The sequence below is a fragment of the Salvia splendens genome, chromosome 3 (assembly GCF_004379255.2).
Source record: "Salvia splendens isolate huo1 chromosome 3, SspV2, whole genome shotgun sequence".
Lineage (NCBI taxonomy): Eukaryota > Viridiplantae > Streptophyta > Magnoliopsida > Lamiales > Lamiaceae > Salvia > Salvia splendens.
Genome location: NC_056034.1, coordinates 8,660,189 through 8,679,679, shown reverse-complemented (window position 1 = coordinate 8,679,679; position 19,491 = coordinate 8,660,189). Strand labels below are relative to the sequence as shown.

The window sequence follows — 19,491 nt, the reverse complement described above, 5'->3', positions numbered from 1 at the left end:
GTGGACAGAGAAATAACATTGGTTAATTGAAATTCCTAGGTCTTACCATGATGATTCACGGTTCTTGCAAATGCTAAAACTGTTATTGCAAGAACGTGTCTATTTTTATTTGATGCGACAGTATACTGATTAAATGGAGTAAACGTCAAAGTTAAATCACATGGACCATGATTACGATTTCTGGTGGAATTTGATTTACAACAGAGATGTGTAGCTTTCGTTAACAAACATTTTGGTGGTTTAAGAGCAGACATGAATCAGCGTATGACATAAAGGAAGATTATACGAAGATGCACTCACTCTTCATTAATGCTAAAGCAATGTGCAGTGTAATTACATCAGTTCTGCAAAAATATTACCACATTGTTTAGGTAAGCGACCAAGGATACATATTACTTTTCAGAACTACTACTACTACTACTACTACTACTACTTGTGTATAAGTATATATTGATCTTCGGGGGATTGGATTGTATTGTATTGTATTTGCATGTACGTGTTCCATTGCAGCTACCATATGCACACAAATTTGAGTTTATCATTGAAATTAAGTTTATACTCCTATGAACAATTTCAAAGATATGCAGCCTTTTACATCACAATGAGTTTATGCACCAATTAAAACAATGTAAACTAGGTATTCAGAGGCAGCATTAGCAACAAGGCTGATCGCCCCGGAAAATGGAAGTGAAGAGCAGCAACTCCGAGCCCATGACCTCTGCCGTGAGCACCGATGGGAAAAAGAAGAGCGCCATATCATCATCGGTGGGGCCTCTTGGGCCACACCTCGGAACCTTCTCCCAATTGATCGCACCGCCGAGCACGCCTTGGTCGAAATACAGTGTCAAATAAATTCCAAGTCAGAGTAAACCACAAAACGCCCTGCCCACGACGACCGAATCACAGGCTGCGCGTGTTGTTTTATGGCGCATTTTTTTTCTACCAGCGTCGGGTATTCGCAGGGATTAGGCTTAGAATCACCACCATGTGATTCCGATTGAGATTGTGATTGAGATGCTTCCCCAATTCCACATCCATAACCATAACACTCGTCGTCCGATTCTGGTTCTCTCCTCGTTGGATTGCGTCGGATTTTCTTGGATTTTTGGGTGGAACTCTCCTCGTTGGAAGCAGAGTATGATTTTCTTTTCCTGCTTGTTGCTTTCAATTGGCTCTCACAAGACCCACACTAGTAATTGGTATTCTCCATGCTCTTAACTAAACTCTCTCTCTCTCTCTCCCTCTCTATGGTTTTCCTCACGAATCAATTCTCTCAATAAAATTTATCGCAATCCTCTAAATCTGGTTTTCCTCAAGAATTTTGAATATGCGTGCTCTATATATAGATGAAATAACCCTAACTTTGACTGGACTTTGAAAGGAAAGTGGTGTATTCTAAATCTTGGAAGCCAAGAAATCACACATCTACGAAATTAATTAAGACAACGGTATGAAGATGCACTTAATTAAACCAGCTGTCCTACTGATTTTCTCGGTTCCGGTATATATGTACTAGTATTATAAGCTAGTATTATTATTATTTATCAAAGTATAGCTCAAACTTTGAAATTCATGTTTTATGCCCGACCTTTAATGATTGAATAAAAGCTATATTGCCCGCAGGGGCGTAGCGCAGTTGGCAACGGAAGGGCAGATCTTGCTGCAATGAGTCTGAGTTCGAATCTCACTGCTGTCGTGTAGTTGCTTCCATCTCTCAGGCACAAGTGTGAGGCCTTGGGAGATGAGCTTCTGGCAGCCAGTGGGTTAAGGCCTCCCCCTTAACAGGCTACTGCGTACTCTGATTGAACCCCCTCACATGATATCGGGCCGGAGTGTGGGGGCCGCCTTGATTGAACCCCCTTACATGATGTCGGGCCGGAGTGTGGGGGCCGCCAAGGCGACGTAATCGCCTTTATTGCTGCAATGAATAAAAGCTATACAATTTTTTAAAGCTAGATCTATATATCTTTTCAATTTGTTTCAATTTCATCAATCATTTTTAGATAATGTTTTTAATACTATATAGGGGTATAATAAAAATCATACTCCTACAACTTATTATTGAGGCAAGGGTAATAAGTCATCTTCATGAATCATGATTACACCGTTAAAATTATTGAGGTAACTTTAAAAAATTGGGATCATATTACTATAATTATAAAATATTTAGAAATAAATTTGATAAATTTTAAAATTTGGGATAAAAATGATAAGACCAAAATGTTAGTAATAAATTCCATCATCAACCCAGTATCATAATATTACACCTTCAAAATTACGATGATGGTGAAAGAAATTAGAAGTTCATATTGAATTCAAGTATTACTGAAAAATAAATGTACTAAAAGTATTTACTGAAAAAGTCAAATTAAAGGAGAAAAGGGGCTTTCGCTAAATTGAAAAAGAGTATGATGTGCCAAAACAATTAAATGGACTGGATACGACCATATTAACTAACGGCGGATGCAGAAAAAAAACTTGTGTAGGAGCTATATTTTCTATAAAAATTTTAATATTTTTGAGTAATTTAGATGAATGATAAAGGCTTTTACATAAAATTTAAATAAATTTAAAAATTTTATAAAAGAAAATATTAAAAACAATACTACTAGTTCATTAAGGGCTTAAGCCTCCACATGGATATCCACCCATGATTGCAATCTATTACTAATATTAATTCGTAAAAGACGAACAATAGATTTAAACAATATACTGTAACAATATAATTCATACAACCGCCCGTATATAAGTATATATACGGGCGATTGATAGTACAGTAGGGGATGATGTTTGAACAACCTATTATTTTACAGTAGGGGATGATGTTCGAACAACCTATTATTTTATTTATAAATTATAATATTAAAATATTAATTTCTTTTATTATAAAATAATTTATTACGTGTGTATAATTAGCCCAGCCCATATATAACGGCTATGAAGATGCCAATAGCTAGCTAGCCAGCTATATTAGTAATGTGTATATAGGATTTCAATTTCGACCCTGCAAAAAATTATGATCACTAATTACATATACCTTGTCTTTAATGGATTAGTTATCAAATGATACTAGTACTTAGTAAATACGGAGTATGTTAAAACAGAAGTGAGGCCTCATTTTGATGTTTAAAAAACCTTCCTAAACTATTTTGCTGTGTGGTACTTCCTCTGTGATTAATTGACATCAATTTCTTTTTTTTTCGTCCACAATTAATTGACATCCTTGCTTTTTACAACTTTTGATAATAGACCTCACATTCCATATATAATCACACTCATATTTTATTATAAAATTAATATGTATGTAGAAGTAGGACCCACATTTTACTAACCTTTTCAACTTACTTTTCACTACATTTCGTAAAATCCAAGACAAGTCAAACGAAATCAATTAACCGTGGAAGAAGGGAGTAAGTATTTTTATGGCAAACTTGTGCCATCACTTCATTGATCATTCTGTATGGAAAAATATTACTCTATAAGTCTATACTTAAACTAAAAAAAGTCACTAATTTTCCAATTAAAAAGGGTTAATAAAACAGGTAACTCAAAGTCCAACACAACCAAATTTTACATACATGCAAAATTCCAGAAAATGAATAAAAATGAGAAAGATCAACAACACCCCATATGGGAAATTATATCAACAACACTAGCTAGTACATGCCATTAGTTCCAAAATAAAATAAAAAAATGGAACAAAGAAAAAGCTATAGATTTGAGGATCAACAAAGAAAGTCGAACACTAGGCGCCCTCAACACGGTGAATAAAAATGGATTCGAGGTCAGGGGGGCAGAAAAACTCCCTAGGTTGAGCGCAGTGGCATCTCACGGCCGCAGCCTTCCGCTTCTTTGGTGCCGGAGGGCACGTCAGGCTGCTCGGAATTCTTGATTTAGCACTTGTCGGAGTAGTTGAAATGTAACCATCTTCTTCATCGTCACTGCTTCTCTCCATTGGTTTCGTCAGAATCGGCTTCATTGGGCTTGGCAACTCAAGATTTTCACAAGCACCCATTTGTTATTAGTACTTCGGCTTCCATCAAGATTCTCGAGGGATGTATAAATACCAAAATGCCATGCTTCTTTTCTTTTTTCTATGTTTATTTTTTCGAATGGTAGGGAAGAAGGAATAGATTCTCAAGAAACTTGAAGGGAAAATTTTGATAAGAAAGGGATGCAAAAGAATTCGATAAAAAGCAATGTGTTTTCTTCTTTTTTTTTTGCCTAGCTCGTTGACAATGTCGTTGGAACTTAAAAGAGACGAAAATATTGTTATGTGTATTTATATTTATCCAAGGAAATGGAAAGTATTTAATTAAGTATAGTATTAAAAAAAGAAGAAGCCGAGAAAATCGTGAACTAAGCAAGAGTAGCTTAAAGGCTAGGGAAAAGAAGTGGTGCAGCTCGTGAGATTTCCTGATTAGGGCACAGAGTTATTATTGACATAATTGACTTGGATAAATATATGCATGTATCAAAGCAGTGCTTTTCTGCCATTAATGCATGGGATGGGCAAAATATTAATTTGGAGTCTTTTTAATATTAATATATAGTTGACGTGTGACACGAGTGCCTTTTATCTTTTTTTAAAAAATAAAAAAAATACCCTTACTTTATAGTAAATCAATTGGTGCTTTTTTAAGCTCATTCATCTTTACGCTTCTTCCAAGCATGTAAACTGGAATTCTTGCTTTCAGAGAAAGAAAAAGGTTATACACAGCTCCACCCAGGCCTTTAATTATATGCCAGAGAATTGTAAATTCACGATTACTTTGATAATCCCAAAATTATATTATAGTACTGCTGCCTATGTACGTATATAGTAACACATACTTACATACGTATATCTTAAATAAACAATAAAATCTATCGATAGTGAATGCACTTAAGATAGTTTCTGCATTAGTAATTTAAGTATGATAGTCCACAAAACAAGGATCGATGGCCCTAATAAATTCGTGATATCAATCGTAAAAATGAAGCGAGTTCATATACAAAAAAAGGTGGCAAAGGAATAAAAGCAAATATGAGATTCTACATGAACTAGCAAGTCCTTTATGGGTAGGGTAATGCTATTTCTTACTTTTAGCTTTCCTACGGTTCCTCCTTCCAAATACTATGCCATTTTTTAGGCTCACAGATATTATAAAGTTACATGGTCTTTGTTCTTTAATGCCATCTACAATTAAGGGTCAAATTACAGGTCATAATTTTGCCACAATTTCATTTTTCCATTGCCACATCAGCAAATTTCATTTCAGCTACTAGTTCGGCAATAACACAAACTATTGTTTCAACTACAACTAAAAAAATTCCAAAATTTTAAAATAAAGAGCTAAAAATAATAAAATTACTTGATTAAAATTTGAACAAGTACATTAATTGAAACAAAAAATTAGACGATGTAGTTGAAAACATTAGTGATTACACGATGACACAATAGTTTAATACTCTGATAATTTAATGAATTATCAATGATCGATTGCTTAAGCAAGCATTAGACAATGACGAAATTAAAGCTTGTTTAAAATCTGTATAAGCTCTTTTTGATATGGTACAAGGTAGAGTGTGTGTGGGTATTTATGGCCTATTTACTGTGCCCAATCTCAATGGGCCTATCAATCTAAACTCTAAAGCCCAACCTGCCCTCGGGCGCCCCACCTCAAGCTACCGCATGCGAGCAATTGCTATTCGGGTAAGAGATATTACTCCCTCCCTCCGTCCCATAAAAATATGTGCACTTTCTATTTTCATCCGTTCCATAAAAATATGTGCATTCCATTTTTAGAAAGATATATCAATTTAATAATATAGGTCCCACTATCCACTAACACTACTTTAACTACTATTTTCCTTCTCTCTCTTACTTTACCATACCATTCTCCTCATCTCTCTTACTTTATCAATTTTTTCTTAATTATTGTGCCTTCCCGAATGTACATATTTTTTTGGGACGAAGGGGAGTAATATTTATCTGAGTTGTGCAACATGCATATGAGTCATCATTTGTTACAGATCTTGTAGTAGCTAGCTACACTACATAATTTATAGGTATTTAGTTTAAATCTAATCTTGTACTCCATTCCTTATTGTTGTACTCCCTCCGTTTCACCATAGTTGAGGCGAAACTTTTCGGCACAGAGTTTAAGAAATGGATATTGAGTGTGTTGAATAAATAGATAAAATAAGTAAGAGAGAGAAAAAGGTGGAGAAAATAAAGTAGAGAGTAAATAAAGTAGAGATAAAAAAGTAAGAGAGAGTAAAGTAAGAAAGAGAAAATAATTACTATATATGGAAATGACTCAACTATGAAGAAACTTCCCGAAATGGAAAAATGACTCAACTATGAAGAAACGAAGGGAGTACTTTACTTTCGTGTAAAATTATACTACCTGAAAGTTTGTCTAATTTTTCCGTTTCTGGTCCGTCCCCCAAAGTTTTGTCTCATTTCACTTTTTAACATTTTTGGAAATGAACCCTATATTCCACTAACTCATTCCTACTCATATTTTATTATAAAATTAATATGTAAGACTATGACTCACAATCTACTAACTTTTTCAATTCACTTTCCATTACATTTCTTAAAATCCGTGTCGGGTCAAAGTGGGACAATATCTGGGAGAATGAGGTAGTAATATGTAAAGATCCGTGAGATCCTATCCTAACAGGAAATAGTATGATGTTTTTTAATCCAAGACCATTGATGAAAACATTGCGCTATCAGCTTAAAGGTGCAAGAAACAGTGTTTAACTTTAATAATACTATCAAAATGTGTCATTTCGTTTGAAATTACATCGTTCTTGATTTACTCAATATAATACGGTCCAGAGTTGGCCTAAAGTTGGGGAGAAGACAAAAAAAAAATCAATTTATATATTTTGTTCACCGCAATGCCGAGACAGGCGCTGGGTGCCAAAAAAGAACTAGTCCATTCAATGTAGTAACACATTTTTTCGTTCGCATCAAATATCTGGAATGTGAATAAAGTAAATAAAGATTAGAAAATGTGTCAAATAGAATGAGAACATCCCAAATTAAAAAAGGGAAAAATGTGTGTATAAAAGTGGGACTCAAGTAGTAATAAGTAAAATGATGAAGTTAATTCTGATTTCCATTAGCAGTGGGTTGAATAGTTGAGAGCCTTTGCAGAAAGAGATGAAAGTCCTCAGCATGCTGATTCTCACATACTCTGCTTCACACCCGAATCGCCTTCCGCTTCTTGTTCCTATTTTATGCTCTCTCAGCAGCCGCTCCCCATCTATCCCCTCTTTGCATTTCATCCATGCAAATGCTGTCAACAAACATAAAAACATGAAAGCTGCAACCAATATTGATTGATTGACTAATACTCCTATTATAGTTACCAGGATATGTTCGAACGACTTCTCTCAGTAGTGGGCTGGGAATTTGGGGAGGCTGAAGAGTTGATTCTTGGTGACGACGTCTCTCAATCTCTTCCACCTATCCGCCAATGTGCATTGGCTGTAGTCGAAGAAATTCTCCACTTCGCAAGGCTTCCGTTTCTGGCAGCTCAGGGAGATCAACTCCATCACGCTTGCACTTCTCAGCTGCCCTTCCTTGGACACTCCGATCGTGTTCATCTCAATGAACTTCACCATCTTCCTCGCTACATTCTTGTCTCGAACAACTGCCCATCTTCACATACATCAACAAACATTAATAAGGACTCATCGGACTTATAATGTGCACGTGTTCTTATTACTCCATCCATCCGCATTAATTAAGAGTCTTGTTTTTTCATTTTGGTTCATCTATCAATTCACATTTATAGTGGTAAGTAGATCACACATTCCATTAATCCTTTCCACTCACCCATAAAACTGATTCTACTAGGAGTATCTTTTTCTATCAACTTTTCTTTATGTTTCTTAAAACCCACCCCAACTCTGTTGGGAGCCCGGTGGTGCACACCCGAACTCCACATTAGTATGATATTGTCCGCTTTGGGCAAAGCCCTCACGGTTTTGCTCTTGGGATATTCCCCAAAAGGCCTCATACTAATGGAGTTGGGGTAACCCATTTATAAGCTTGCAACTCTTGTCCATTCTCCGATGTGGGATATGGTTTGCTTCACCACAATCCTCCCCTCAAACCAAGACCACCAGACCAAGACCACATGTCTACCCCATGTTACAGGTCCACAGGTCACCACAGGTCTTAGTCTAGTAGAGCAAACCATATCCCACATCGGAGAATGGACAAGAGTTGCAAGCATATAAATGAGCTTCACCAACTCCATTAGTATGAGGCCTTTTGGGGAGTACCCAAAGAGCAAAACCGTGAGGGCTTTGCCCAAAGCGGACAATATCATACTAATGTTGAGTTCGGGTGTGCACCACCGATACCCAATAGTGGTATCAGAGCCCCGGTTCAGGGCTGGGCCTGTGTGGCTCGGGGTTCGGTGGTTGCGCTTGCAAGTTCTCCTATGTCTCTGCGTGAGCTCGACTATGACCTGTGGTGACCTGTGACCTGTAACATGGGGTGGCAAAGCCCTCACGGTTTTGCTCTTGGGGTACTCCCCAAAAGGCCTCATACTAATAGAGTTGGGGTAGCCCATTTATATGCTTGCAACTCTTGTTCATTCTCCGATGTGGGATATGGTTTGCTTCACCACAATCCTCCTCTCAAACCAAGACCACCAGACCAAGACCGCATGTCTATGCCCCCATGTTACAGATCACCACAAGTCTTGGTCGAGCTCACGCAGAGACATCGGAGACCTTGCAAGCGCAACCCACCGACCCGAGCCACACAGGCCCAGCCCCTGAACCAGGGCTCTGATACCACTGTTGGGTTCCCGGTGGTGCACACCCAAACTCCACATTTGTATGATATTGTCCGCTTTGGGCAAAGCCCTCACGGTTTTGCTCTTGGGGTACTCCCCAAAAGGCCTCATACTAATGGAGTTGGGGTAGCCCATTTATATGCATGCAACTCTTGTCAATTCTCCGATGTGGGATATGGTTTGCTTCACTACAATTCACCACAATCCTCCCCTCAAAACAAGACCACCAGACCAAGACCACATGTCTATGCCCCATGTTACAGGCCACCAGGTCACCACAGGTCTTGGTCATGCTCACGCAGAGACATTGGAGAACTTGCAAGCGCAACCCACCGAACCCCGAGCCACACAGGCCCAGCCCCTGAACTAGGGCTTTGATACCACTGTTGGGTATCGGTGGTGCACACCCGAACTCAACATTAGTATGATATTGTCCGCTTTGGGCAAAGCCCTCACGGTTTTGCTCTTGGGGTACTCCCCAAAAGGCCTCATACTAATGGAGTTGGGGTAGCCCATTTATATGCTTGCAACTCTTATCCATTCTCCGATGTGGGATATGGTTTGCTTCACCACAATCCTCACCTCAAACCAAGACCACCAGACCAAGACCACATGTCTGTGCCCCATGTTACAGGTCACCACAGGTCTTGGTCGAGGTCACGCAGAGATATCGGAGAACTTGCAAGCATATAAATGGGCTACCCCAACTCCATTAGTATGATGCCTTTTGGGGAGTACCTCAAGAGCAAAACCGTGAGGGCTTTACCCAAAGCTGACAATATCATACTAATGTTGAGTTCGGGTGTGCACCACCGGAAACCCAACAGTGGTATCGGAGCCGTGATTCAGGGGCTGGACCTGTGTGGCTCGGGGTTCGGTGGATTGTGCTTGCAAGTTCTCCGATATCTCTGCGTGAGCTCAACCAAGACTTGTGGTAACCTGGTGACTTGTAACATGGGAGCACAGACATGTGGTCTTGGTTTGAGGTGAGGATTGTGGTGAATTGTGGTGAAGCAAACCATATCCCACATCGGAGAATTGACAAGAGTTGCATGCATATAAATGGGCTACCCAACTCCATTAGTATGAGGCCTTTTGGGGAGTACCCCAAGAGCAAAACCGTGAGGGCTTTGCCCAAAGCGGACAATATCATACTAATGTGGAGTTCGGGTGTACACCACCGGGAACCCAACAGTGGTATCAGAGCCCTGGTTCAGGGGCTGGGCCTGTGTGGCTCGGGGTTCGGTGGGTTGCGCTTGCAAGTTCTCCGATGTCTCTGCGTGAGCTCTACCAAGACTTGTGGTGACCTGTAACATGGGGGCACAGACATGTGGTCTTGGTCTGGTGGTCTTGGTTTGAGGGGAGGATTGCGGTGAAGCAAACCATATCCCACATCGGAGAATGAGCAAGAGTTGTAAGCGTATAAATGGGCTACCCCAACTCCATTAGTATGAGGCCTTTTGGGGAGTACCCCAAGAGAAAAACCGTGAGGGCTTTGCCCAAAGCGGACAATATCATACTAATGTGGAGTTCGGGTGTGCACCACCGGTGTAACGACCCGCTTAAACGATATTATTAGAAACAATAATGATGGCGTAATTATACACATATAAGTGACTTTTTGCGTAATTAATTTCGAATTACCATAGAGAATTGTTTACGATAGAGTATCGTTGTGGTTTATAACGTTAGCCAAATATATATAAAATATATATTTGTATAATAAAAGAATCAGATCTCAAAAATTAAAATTTTAATGTCTGATACATCCAACAAAAGTCCGACGAAAATTTAATTTATACATCATAGGTTTTAAGAAAACGGATACTTCAACGCGGACAACCACGAACTTGAACCGATTATACCTACACCAATTAAATAAACAAGTAAATAAATATTCAACTAATTACTTAAATAATTATTTAATTAAATAAAAATATATAAATAAATATATATAATAAATAAAAAAAGGGGAACAGATCCTGGAAGGATAAGTGAAATCTGTAGCATTTAATGCCACATTAATTGGAATGATCATTCTCTAACAAATGAAAATATTTGGGAGAGGAAAGTTAGGCCACTTGCATTCCTTGCATAAATACCACCGTCACTTTCACCTGCTCCACCCCTACCAAAAATACTCATCTCCAAAGGCATAGATATCCTACTTACAAAGCTCAAAAGAGAGCAAGCCGGCAGCCCCAAAATAGGAGGCTTTGTCCCCAAGTCTCAGTCACAAACAGCCAAGAGCTGAGGCTATATAAACAACCCTCATCACTCCATTCTCCCCACACTTTAGGCACCAAGGATTCGCATAGCATAAGGAGGGCAGCAAGGGGAAGGAGCAGGGAGTGAGGTCGGGCAAAGATCGACACAAGCGGTAGTAAAAAACCGAGAGGTAACTTCACAAAACACTCTCTTTGCATCATGTGTAGAACAACCACAGTGTTAGCCAAGAACTTAGAAAATTCAATAGGAATCTCATCTCGTAGCAACAATAAGAATGACTCAGTGATCAAGAATCAAGCTGTTTACACGCCAATAAAGGCTGCTAGAATTAAGCAGTACGATCCCCAAACTTTGAACACCCAAGTATCGAAAGCAATAATCAATCGAGAACTCCAAAATTAACGGAATAAGTAAGGGGAATAAGGGGAAGGGTGAATTAGCTTTTAGGCCTTCCTGCGACGAGCATTTGACGGCGAAGAACTCGTCGGAGGGAGCAATGGAGAGCGCATGTAGGGCACTGCGACGGAGAGCCGGTGACGCAGAGGAGCAGCGGACGTGAGCTCCGGTGTATGTTGTGGCTGCCTCGCGAAGGAGACAACGACGAACGGCACGGGACGACGGCGGTAGGAGCTGCTGCTCGCGGCGCGAAGTAGAGGACGGCGCGAGGGCCCGCACGACGGCGGACTCCGAGATTTCCGTCGAAGTGGCAACGTCTTCGCCGGAGAGGAGAGAGAGGCATGAGGGGGAGGCGTGGGGCTGTTCTTCCCAAATTGGGGATGTCGAATTAATGAAGGAGAAAGGAAAAAGAAATGTTTGGGGAAGAATCTGGAGAAGTCACGATGGGTGAAAGGGAACATGAATGTGGGGCTGCCCATTTCTAATTATTGGGCCATTAAATTAATTAAGTTGGGCCATTTTAATTGATTAAGAGAATTTGGGCCTAGAAGTGAATTAAGGGAATAAATGGGCTGCCTCATTTATTGTTGAAATAGACCATGGGGCATTCATTTAAATTAGATGGGAACGAGAGATTTTTTTTTTGACTTAAGGTTGGACTACATGATTTATTTTATTAGACTTGGAATTAAGTATTGTTGGAGTGAAATTAATTTAAGGATTTGAACTTGGAGCTTAATAATTTAACTCCCGGATAAGGTATTAAATTACAATGGATGGAAAGGTGTTAAGGGAACACGCGAAGGGCCGACCGGCATCGCCCCGCGACGCCTCGGGCGGCCGCTAAGGAAATGGAAAGAAAGAGGGAGACGACGTTCTCAAGTCACAGAAACAATTAAGTTTAATAAAGAAGTGCTATTAATTAAATTTCCCTATTTAATTAATATGCAAGTTTCTAAAATTTTCTAACGGTGAACAAATGATAAAAGAAATAAAGTAGGGGCATGCATTCCTATAAGTATGTGAATTTCTCGAGTCTTATTAGTACGTTGTTTGTTTTCAAAAGGCTATCTCCGTGAGTTAAGGGTGGAGTCAGGAAAATTCAAGTTAAAGAAACTAAACGATCAAGGTGAGCTTTCCTATACTAAAAATACAAATCGTATTTTATGAAAACACGAACACATGTTCGTGATTCTTAAAGATGTTGTCTTGCCATAAATGTTTTTGTATGATGCCTATCTGTTTGGCTAAGGCCAAAGGATTTATGAATGATGATATAAGTCGAATTCGGGTCCCAGTCAGGGTGGTGTCCCCGCTCGGACTAGTGTACACAAGCTACCTCTGACATGTTGGGCAGAACAGGTGACCGAGGAAGGTGGCCACCTTCCCGTCACATGAATGTAAGGTGACCGTGGGAGAACACCATCTCTACGGCACAATGTGATCAGATATGGCAAAGAATGGAAAGAACTTAGACTGCGCAGTCGAATAAAGATTTTTAGTAAGCTCGGGTCTTTTCAACAACACCCCGAGTGTTACTGTGATGATGGCTTGACAATATTTTCAATCCTATATGTGTAATTTTCGGCAATGTGTTCACTGAGTACTTTTTGTACTCAGCCCTGCATATATTTCTAAATGCGCAGGTTGAGCAGCGAAGTGGTGGAAGAAGTGCTATTGAGACAAGACATTTAATTCAGTCAGATTTTGACTCTCGGAGGTTCATGTCTTCATACATGGAACCACGTTCATTTGCTTCCGTTGTGCATCCTAAAAGACTAAAGTCTATTTGTTCAAAACTCTGATATATTGAAATTTTTACAAACAATTACCCGAGTCTTCATGATCGAGTATCTTTTCTTCTATGTATAAGCACTTGATTAGTCATGTCTTGCAACCAATGTTTGATTTAATTTCCCCTTATTTCTTTCCCCGCTTCTTTAATCCTCCCTTAGTCGCGATCAACCGTGTTTTCTATCCTTAGAAAATGCGGTCGTGACAACCGGGGACCCAACAAACTCAAATATTTTGTTTTATCTTATCTTTCCTATCAAACGACCCCTTAACAGTATAGGCAAATACCCGATTCTGGATCCTGCATGGCCGGTGCATTTGGAAGCAGTGAAGAGCATGAGGTCGTGATCAGCAGCGGATGTGAAGGCCGTGTATTGAGGCCAGTAGTAAGCGAGGTCGTGAACAAGCATGCCTAATTCGCCCCGGTTCATCACCGTCGCCTCTCTGGTGGAGCCGTCGGGATTGTTGGGGGATGTCACTAATTCGATGTAGGGTACGTCCTTGTTGAAGCACCGTGCATCGCCGGACCATTTGAATAGCCCCGTCCGCAGAAACTCGATCATCTCTGGATACGACTATATACACCATAAATACAGAGAGATTATTTTGCATAATGCCCACATGTCTAAATAAGGACACTCATGTACATGTTAAATTATTTGTATATATATGTCCATGTTACTATGTTTGTCATGTTACGAGATCTTGAGCATTAAACCAACAAAAGTCTCAGCTGACAAGGGTTGTCGCACGACACTGCTACTTCCTATTGTTTTATTTATATGACAAAGTTGATTTGAGTAGTTTTCATTTATTTATATTCACTAGATCGATCCAATCTTAAATTTGTTAGATTGGTCCGATAGTTACGATCTTATTCATTGAAGCATAAATGAGATATTTCAGTTCTTTATGATAAAATTTAATATGGTATCTAAGCATGTCTCATGTTCTAATACTCAATTAACAAAAGACTCACGATAGAAAATATGAAGTAAAAAAACACTCCTAATCACCGATTATCTTAGATTAAAGCCTCATTAGGGTGAAACTAGAATGCATCTAACAAAATTAATTGAGTAGTTACCGAATAGTAGGGGGCAGCGGAGATGACGTCGACGGCAACACTACGCGAGGGCGTAGAGCCCAGCTAGAATCAGCTGACTCGATCCTGTTCCAACGACGATGTGCCTGGCGTCGACAACTGCGTTTCCGGCGACTTTATGCAGCTTCCTGATCTCATCCTCCAGTTTTTTCTCCATGAACCAGCACAGAGTTTTGGCGTCACCGAAGTAACTCAGAGATTGGAATCCAGACATAGTCACACTGCACCTTTGCCCAGCTTTCTTCCAATATGCCTCGTACATTGTCGGATCGCCACTGCCGAATTTTAAAAAAAATAAAAATTACATTGACATAGAAAGTGCAACCTTTTTAGATAGCGACTGTGTCCTTTGTTTGGTAGCTGGGCAACTCAATTGCGATTGTTCATCGCGAGATAGAAGATTAATCGAAGAAGATCGAGATTGGAAGGAGATTAGAGAAAGAATGCGGCTTTTGTCACTGATACCATAACAAATCTATGAAGATTAACTCCATAAATGTGAAGGAGTTAGAGAAGAAGAGAGAAAAGATATTTTGGAGAGAATATTCAAATCTTATTTTAATCAATTCAAATGAGTACAAAACACCTTATATAATCGGTGCATATCTAACTAACTCACTCAACTAACTAACAAATATCCAACTGTCATTAACTAACTATTATCTAACTAACTTCTAACTCAGTCTTCGCATTCCATAGCTGAGCTCGTGTGTAAGTGAGCTACATGGGAGTTGCATGGCTGGCTGTTGCTGCATGATGGAGATGGTGAGATAGCATCATTAATACACGGTCTCACGCCTCTCTCACGTCACTGTCGTCACTGCATTCAGTGGCTGGACTCACCGCTGTCACCCGTGTCGTCTAATTCACGCCAGCGTCGCCCAGTTGATATATTTTTCGGTTCATTTTATTTCTTGTTGTCAAGAGTTCTAATTTAAAACTTATATTTGGTCATTTGGTGTTCAAAAGATTTTACCTTTGTCCCTCGCTGGATAGTAGCATTGTCGCCGTTTCCTCTTCATCTCCGACATCTCTCTCGTCGCCTCACCCGCTAGCAGTCGCCGGAGCTGTTGTCGGATTCCAAGCAGAACCATACCTGCTATACTCCAATCACAAAATCAGTCCACGAAATATAGATTCTAGTGCATCTATTTAAAAGTGTTTAAATCTTCTTCAAGAAGTTTGCATTTGATTGGACCATTTTATGTCCAATTATTTTGACATGGCTATAGTCAGATACCTCTCACAAAAAATTGCAATATTTGTAAAAGAAATAAAAAAATAATTATACACTATGTCTCACATTTTTCCTCCAGAAGGGTATTGAAGTATTTTCATCCAACTGCCATTTAAGTGTATAGATTTTGTAGAGCTTACTATCGTCTATGAGGCTACCCTATAAGATCTTTCTTTGTTTTAAGGAAATTTATGAGTTTCTCTTAAGCTTATAGGGATTTTCCAAAAATTTTGTTTGAACAATTTATTTAGATCCTTTTTCTACTTAATTGTCAAAAACTTTGAAGGTGCTTAGAATTTCACTATCTTATACTTATAATCAAGCTATCCAATTGAATATTTCCATTGTAGGTGTTATTCTATTGCTAAATGAACACCAAATTTGGTCTTTGTGCATTAAATAAGAAAAAGTATTCAGAGAGATAACAAAATCACAGTATGTATTTAATAATTCAATTTACCATTTACAAGCCCCTAAGTACACCTGTTAGATGGAAGGAAAAATGGAAAGAATAACCCAAGCTGAAGGACCATCTTGAGAGGAGATAACCTAAATTCACCCCAAATAGGATATAATTTAAAAATAAAAAAAAAGAAAAAGAATTACATGAAAACTCAGTTGTTCTATTCTGATTTCAAGGGCACTTGGCATTTTTGCCTGGCCCTCCATAGTAAAAATAATTTCCCCAAACCTTATTGATCCCGCCTTGTATATCATAACAGTTGGGATGATCCGCCAAAACTCGAAGATTGGATAATGGCATCAAATTATTATCCCAATCAACAACTTGAAGATTTCGAAAATAAGAGGCTTTTCCAAATCCTTCCCCTGCGAAATGACCACTCCCCATTTGTGTCGATGTATGTGAACTCGAACTTTCACTATTCACAATCTCTCCTCCGAACTGGACCATGGTCGCATGATCCCTTAGATGTGTGAACAAGAACGAAGGCCAATAACCCACTAAAACGCCGTTCCCGAATTCCAACCACCAATTTCCGTGTTTCGGATCCTGTATTTTAACATATTAGTAATGTTATTTCTCTTCACTTATTAGATAAGCCTTAATGAATGAGAGTAGACATGCCCATGGTTCGTAAACCAGCGGTTCCAGTTTCGAGAAATGTGGAACCGGAACCGAACCGTGAGACTATTTCACTGTTCCGGGTCCGAACCGCCGGTTTTCCGACGGTTTTTCGCGGTTCCAGTTTGGAACTGTCCAGAATCGGTGGTTCCGGCACGGTTTCGGTTCGTAAAATTTGGAACCGGAACCGACTCGCGGTTCAAAATATGACGGTTCCGGTTCAAGAAAAAAGTCACAGTTCCGGTTCGGAATCAGAGCCGGCGGTTACAGTTCTGCGGTTAACCGCCGGAACCGAAAACCTTTAATGAGAGCAAACATAATAGGGGCACTACATTGAAAAAACTAAGAAAGTAGAGGGGCAATATGGGAAGATATATTTACTTGAAAAAGAAGAGTGGGGAGAATCATAGAAAGCATAAAAAGGAAGAAAGCAATATAATGGTGTCGATGGAGTAACTCTACGGTAAGAGCAATATTGAGTGTACGGTGTATCTTACAACATGCGTATGTTAGCTAGGTTGATAACATGCATGATGAAAGTTAAGCGCATTGAACCTTTTTTTCCTCACTTGCACCATTTTCCAACCCCATAAAGAAAAGGAGTGAGAAAAAATGCCACACAAAAAAAATGAACAAACAAAAGAGAGAAAAGAATCTAACCCTTTATTTTTGTTTATTAATGGAAAAAAAAATACATTGGGAGATTCAAATTTCAACCCAAGTTCATATTCCTATTTCTTATGCATTAAGCCTCCTGAAGCCCCAGCCAATTCTACTAAAATTTGAAGTTTCTAATATTTTAATTTGTGCTGTTTATTTCAGCTACATAAGAATATGAGAAATCAAGAAATGCCGAAGCTGCATAAATAAATTAAACAAATGAAATAAAAATATAGTGAATTACCTTCCATACTAAGAGGCTAATGTCAAATTGGCCACCATTGTAAGATGAAGTTGGTGAAATTGCTGCACCAATCGCTATTTTATTGTTGGTCTGAACAAATCCCGAGCATAGCAAATTGTAACATCCCGTTGCCTGATACGCGTCGCTCTGCAATTAATTAATCAAGTGGAATAGTTAGAGATTGAGATTTTTCTTAGTAAGCACAAAACAAATCAAACTTACAGTCCAGTATGTGAAGAACCTAGGATAGTTGTCTCCATAAAGCTCTGGGCTAACCTGTTGGTTAAGACAAATCAAAACAAAAAAAAAGATTGAATTAATATTAGTATTCATTAATTGCTGAAAGATAATTAAATAGTATGAGTTAGAATTTGTACCTGCCAGCCAGCTTCAATGGTGTTGAGATCATCCCCAAAGGAGCCTGCTATAACCCACATTTGTGATAAGCTGAATTCATACTGATTTGAAACCACAGGAGCCCATACATTTATACTTGCTTTTGCCCCATAATACTCATCTCCACTCACATATCCAACAGCATGCTGCAAATCTCAATTCAACACCAAATCATAAATATTGTAACTAAACTAACAGAAATTTCTACTTATAAATATGTATAACTACCTCATGGCCATTGCTGGATGTATCTCGGACAACGGGGCGAATCTTCTTTCCGAAGGTTTGAACATTGGCAGCTCTGGCTACATCTTTGGCTCTAGTTCTTCTAAGGGGAATTGTTCCTTGTGGGCAGAACTCATTAGACATGCTCCACATCTGGAAATTTTCTTCATACACTCTTGTTTTCCGCCCCCTCAGCCTCTGCGGTGGATCCTGTTCATTCATCAACAAACATCAGCATTCTTTTCTCCTTTCTCACCTTAGAAACTTAGATTAGTTACCAATGGCTTCTGTCCTTTTAGCTTGGGGTGATCGAAGGCTGGCTGCTTGTGCGATGGCACGCAGTCGATTATATCACCATCCGGGCTCTGTGGAAGGACAGAAAACAACAAAAACAGTGTTAAATGAGTGGTCATAAAACAGGACAAAACAGAGGTGGGACAGAGAGTGACAGGACAAAATAAACAGAGGAGTAAGGCATGTCGCATGAACATGCCTGAATTGTCTTAACGGAGGGCTTGTTGATTCTGGCGAGATGGGCTCTGATGAGCTTCATCTTCTTTGGTCGGAAGTCTTGATTGGTGTCGTTGAAGGTTACTGATCGGACAGGGCAGATGGCGGAGATGATGTATAGGAATATGATGAAGGTGCAAGAGCCTCTTTTGTAGATTCTTTGTAGTAACGATTTTTTGCATTGGTGTTGCTGTCTGCTTCTGTGATCCAAACATATCTTGGTAAGATTTGCAAATTGCCAATCCATCAAGATAGCAAATCACTTCCTTGGCATTCCCTAATTTTGTTTTAAGTGAGAAATGGTTTCAAGAAAATGAAGGTGATTTGGTTCTCCTTCTCCCTAATAAGCTTCAATGCTCGAGTGCTTGTTATTTTCGGACAGAATGTATGATTTCAAGGAGAAATTAATGGGATTTTGAGAGTTTAGTTCATGTGGAGGTGGGGTGGTATAAATATGATGGGATTTGCAAGTGATTGAGAATGTGAAGGGAAGGGGGGAAACATACCCCTCAAAAGAATGTGAGGGGTATGTTTTGGTTTTCATTTCAGTCACCAATACAAAGACTGAACTTTAACTTTTATTGTTAAAATAAAACATGGGGCAAATAGTGAAATCCAATTGAGATAATGAGTGGTGGTTTCTGTTATGGTAAAATTTACACTTTGGGTTTTGGACTATAGTTTTAAATTTGTTTTATGTTTCTCTTTCTCACTTCCCAAGATGTTCTTTCTGTCAGCAGCCACTGTATATTCGCATCAAATGTCTTCTTCTTCTCTTTTGTTTTTTTTGAGTCATATATC

The 19,491-nt window shown here is 39.2% G+C and overlaps 1 protein-coding gene and 1 pseudogene across 1 annotated transcript; both read right to left on the bottom strand.

Moving 5' to 3' along the window:
* Positions 1 to 7,102: 7,102 nt before the first annotated feature.
* Positions 7,103 to 15,336, bottom strand: LOC121796521 (annotated as a pseudogene).
* Positions 15,337 to 15,993: 657 nt separating this feature from the next.
* Positions 15,994 to 19,230, bottom strand: LOC121794915. The gene is made up of 7 exons (XM_042193312.1): positions 18,674 to 19,230; positions 18,459 to 18,545; positions 18,184 to 18,390; positions 17,937 to 18,101; positions 17,782 to 17,835; positions 17,560 to 17,706; positions 15,994 to 16,583 (listed from the first exon to the last, which is right to left on the bottom strand). Exons 1-7 carry the CDS (start codon positions 18,935 to 18,937, stop codon positions 16,206 to 16,208), a joined length of 1,302 nt encoding a protein of 433 aa, XP_042049246.1. The 5' UTR covers positions 18,938 to 19,230; the 3' UTR covers positions 15,994 to 16,205.
* Positions 19,231 to 19,491: the final 261 nt, after the last annotated feature.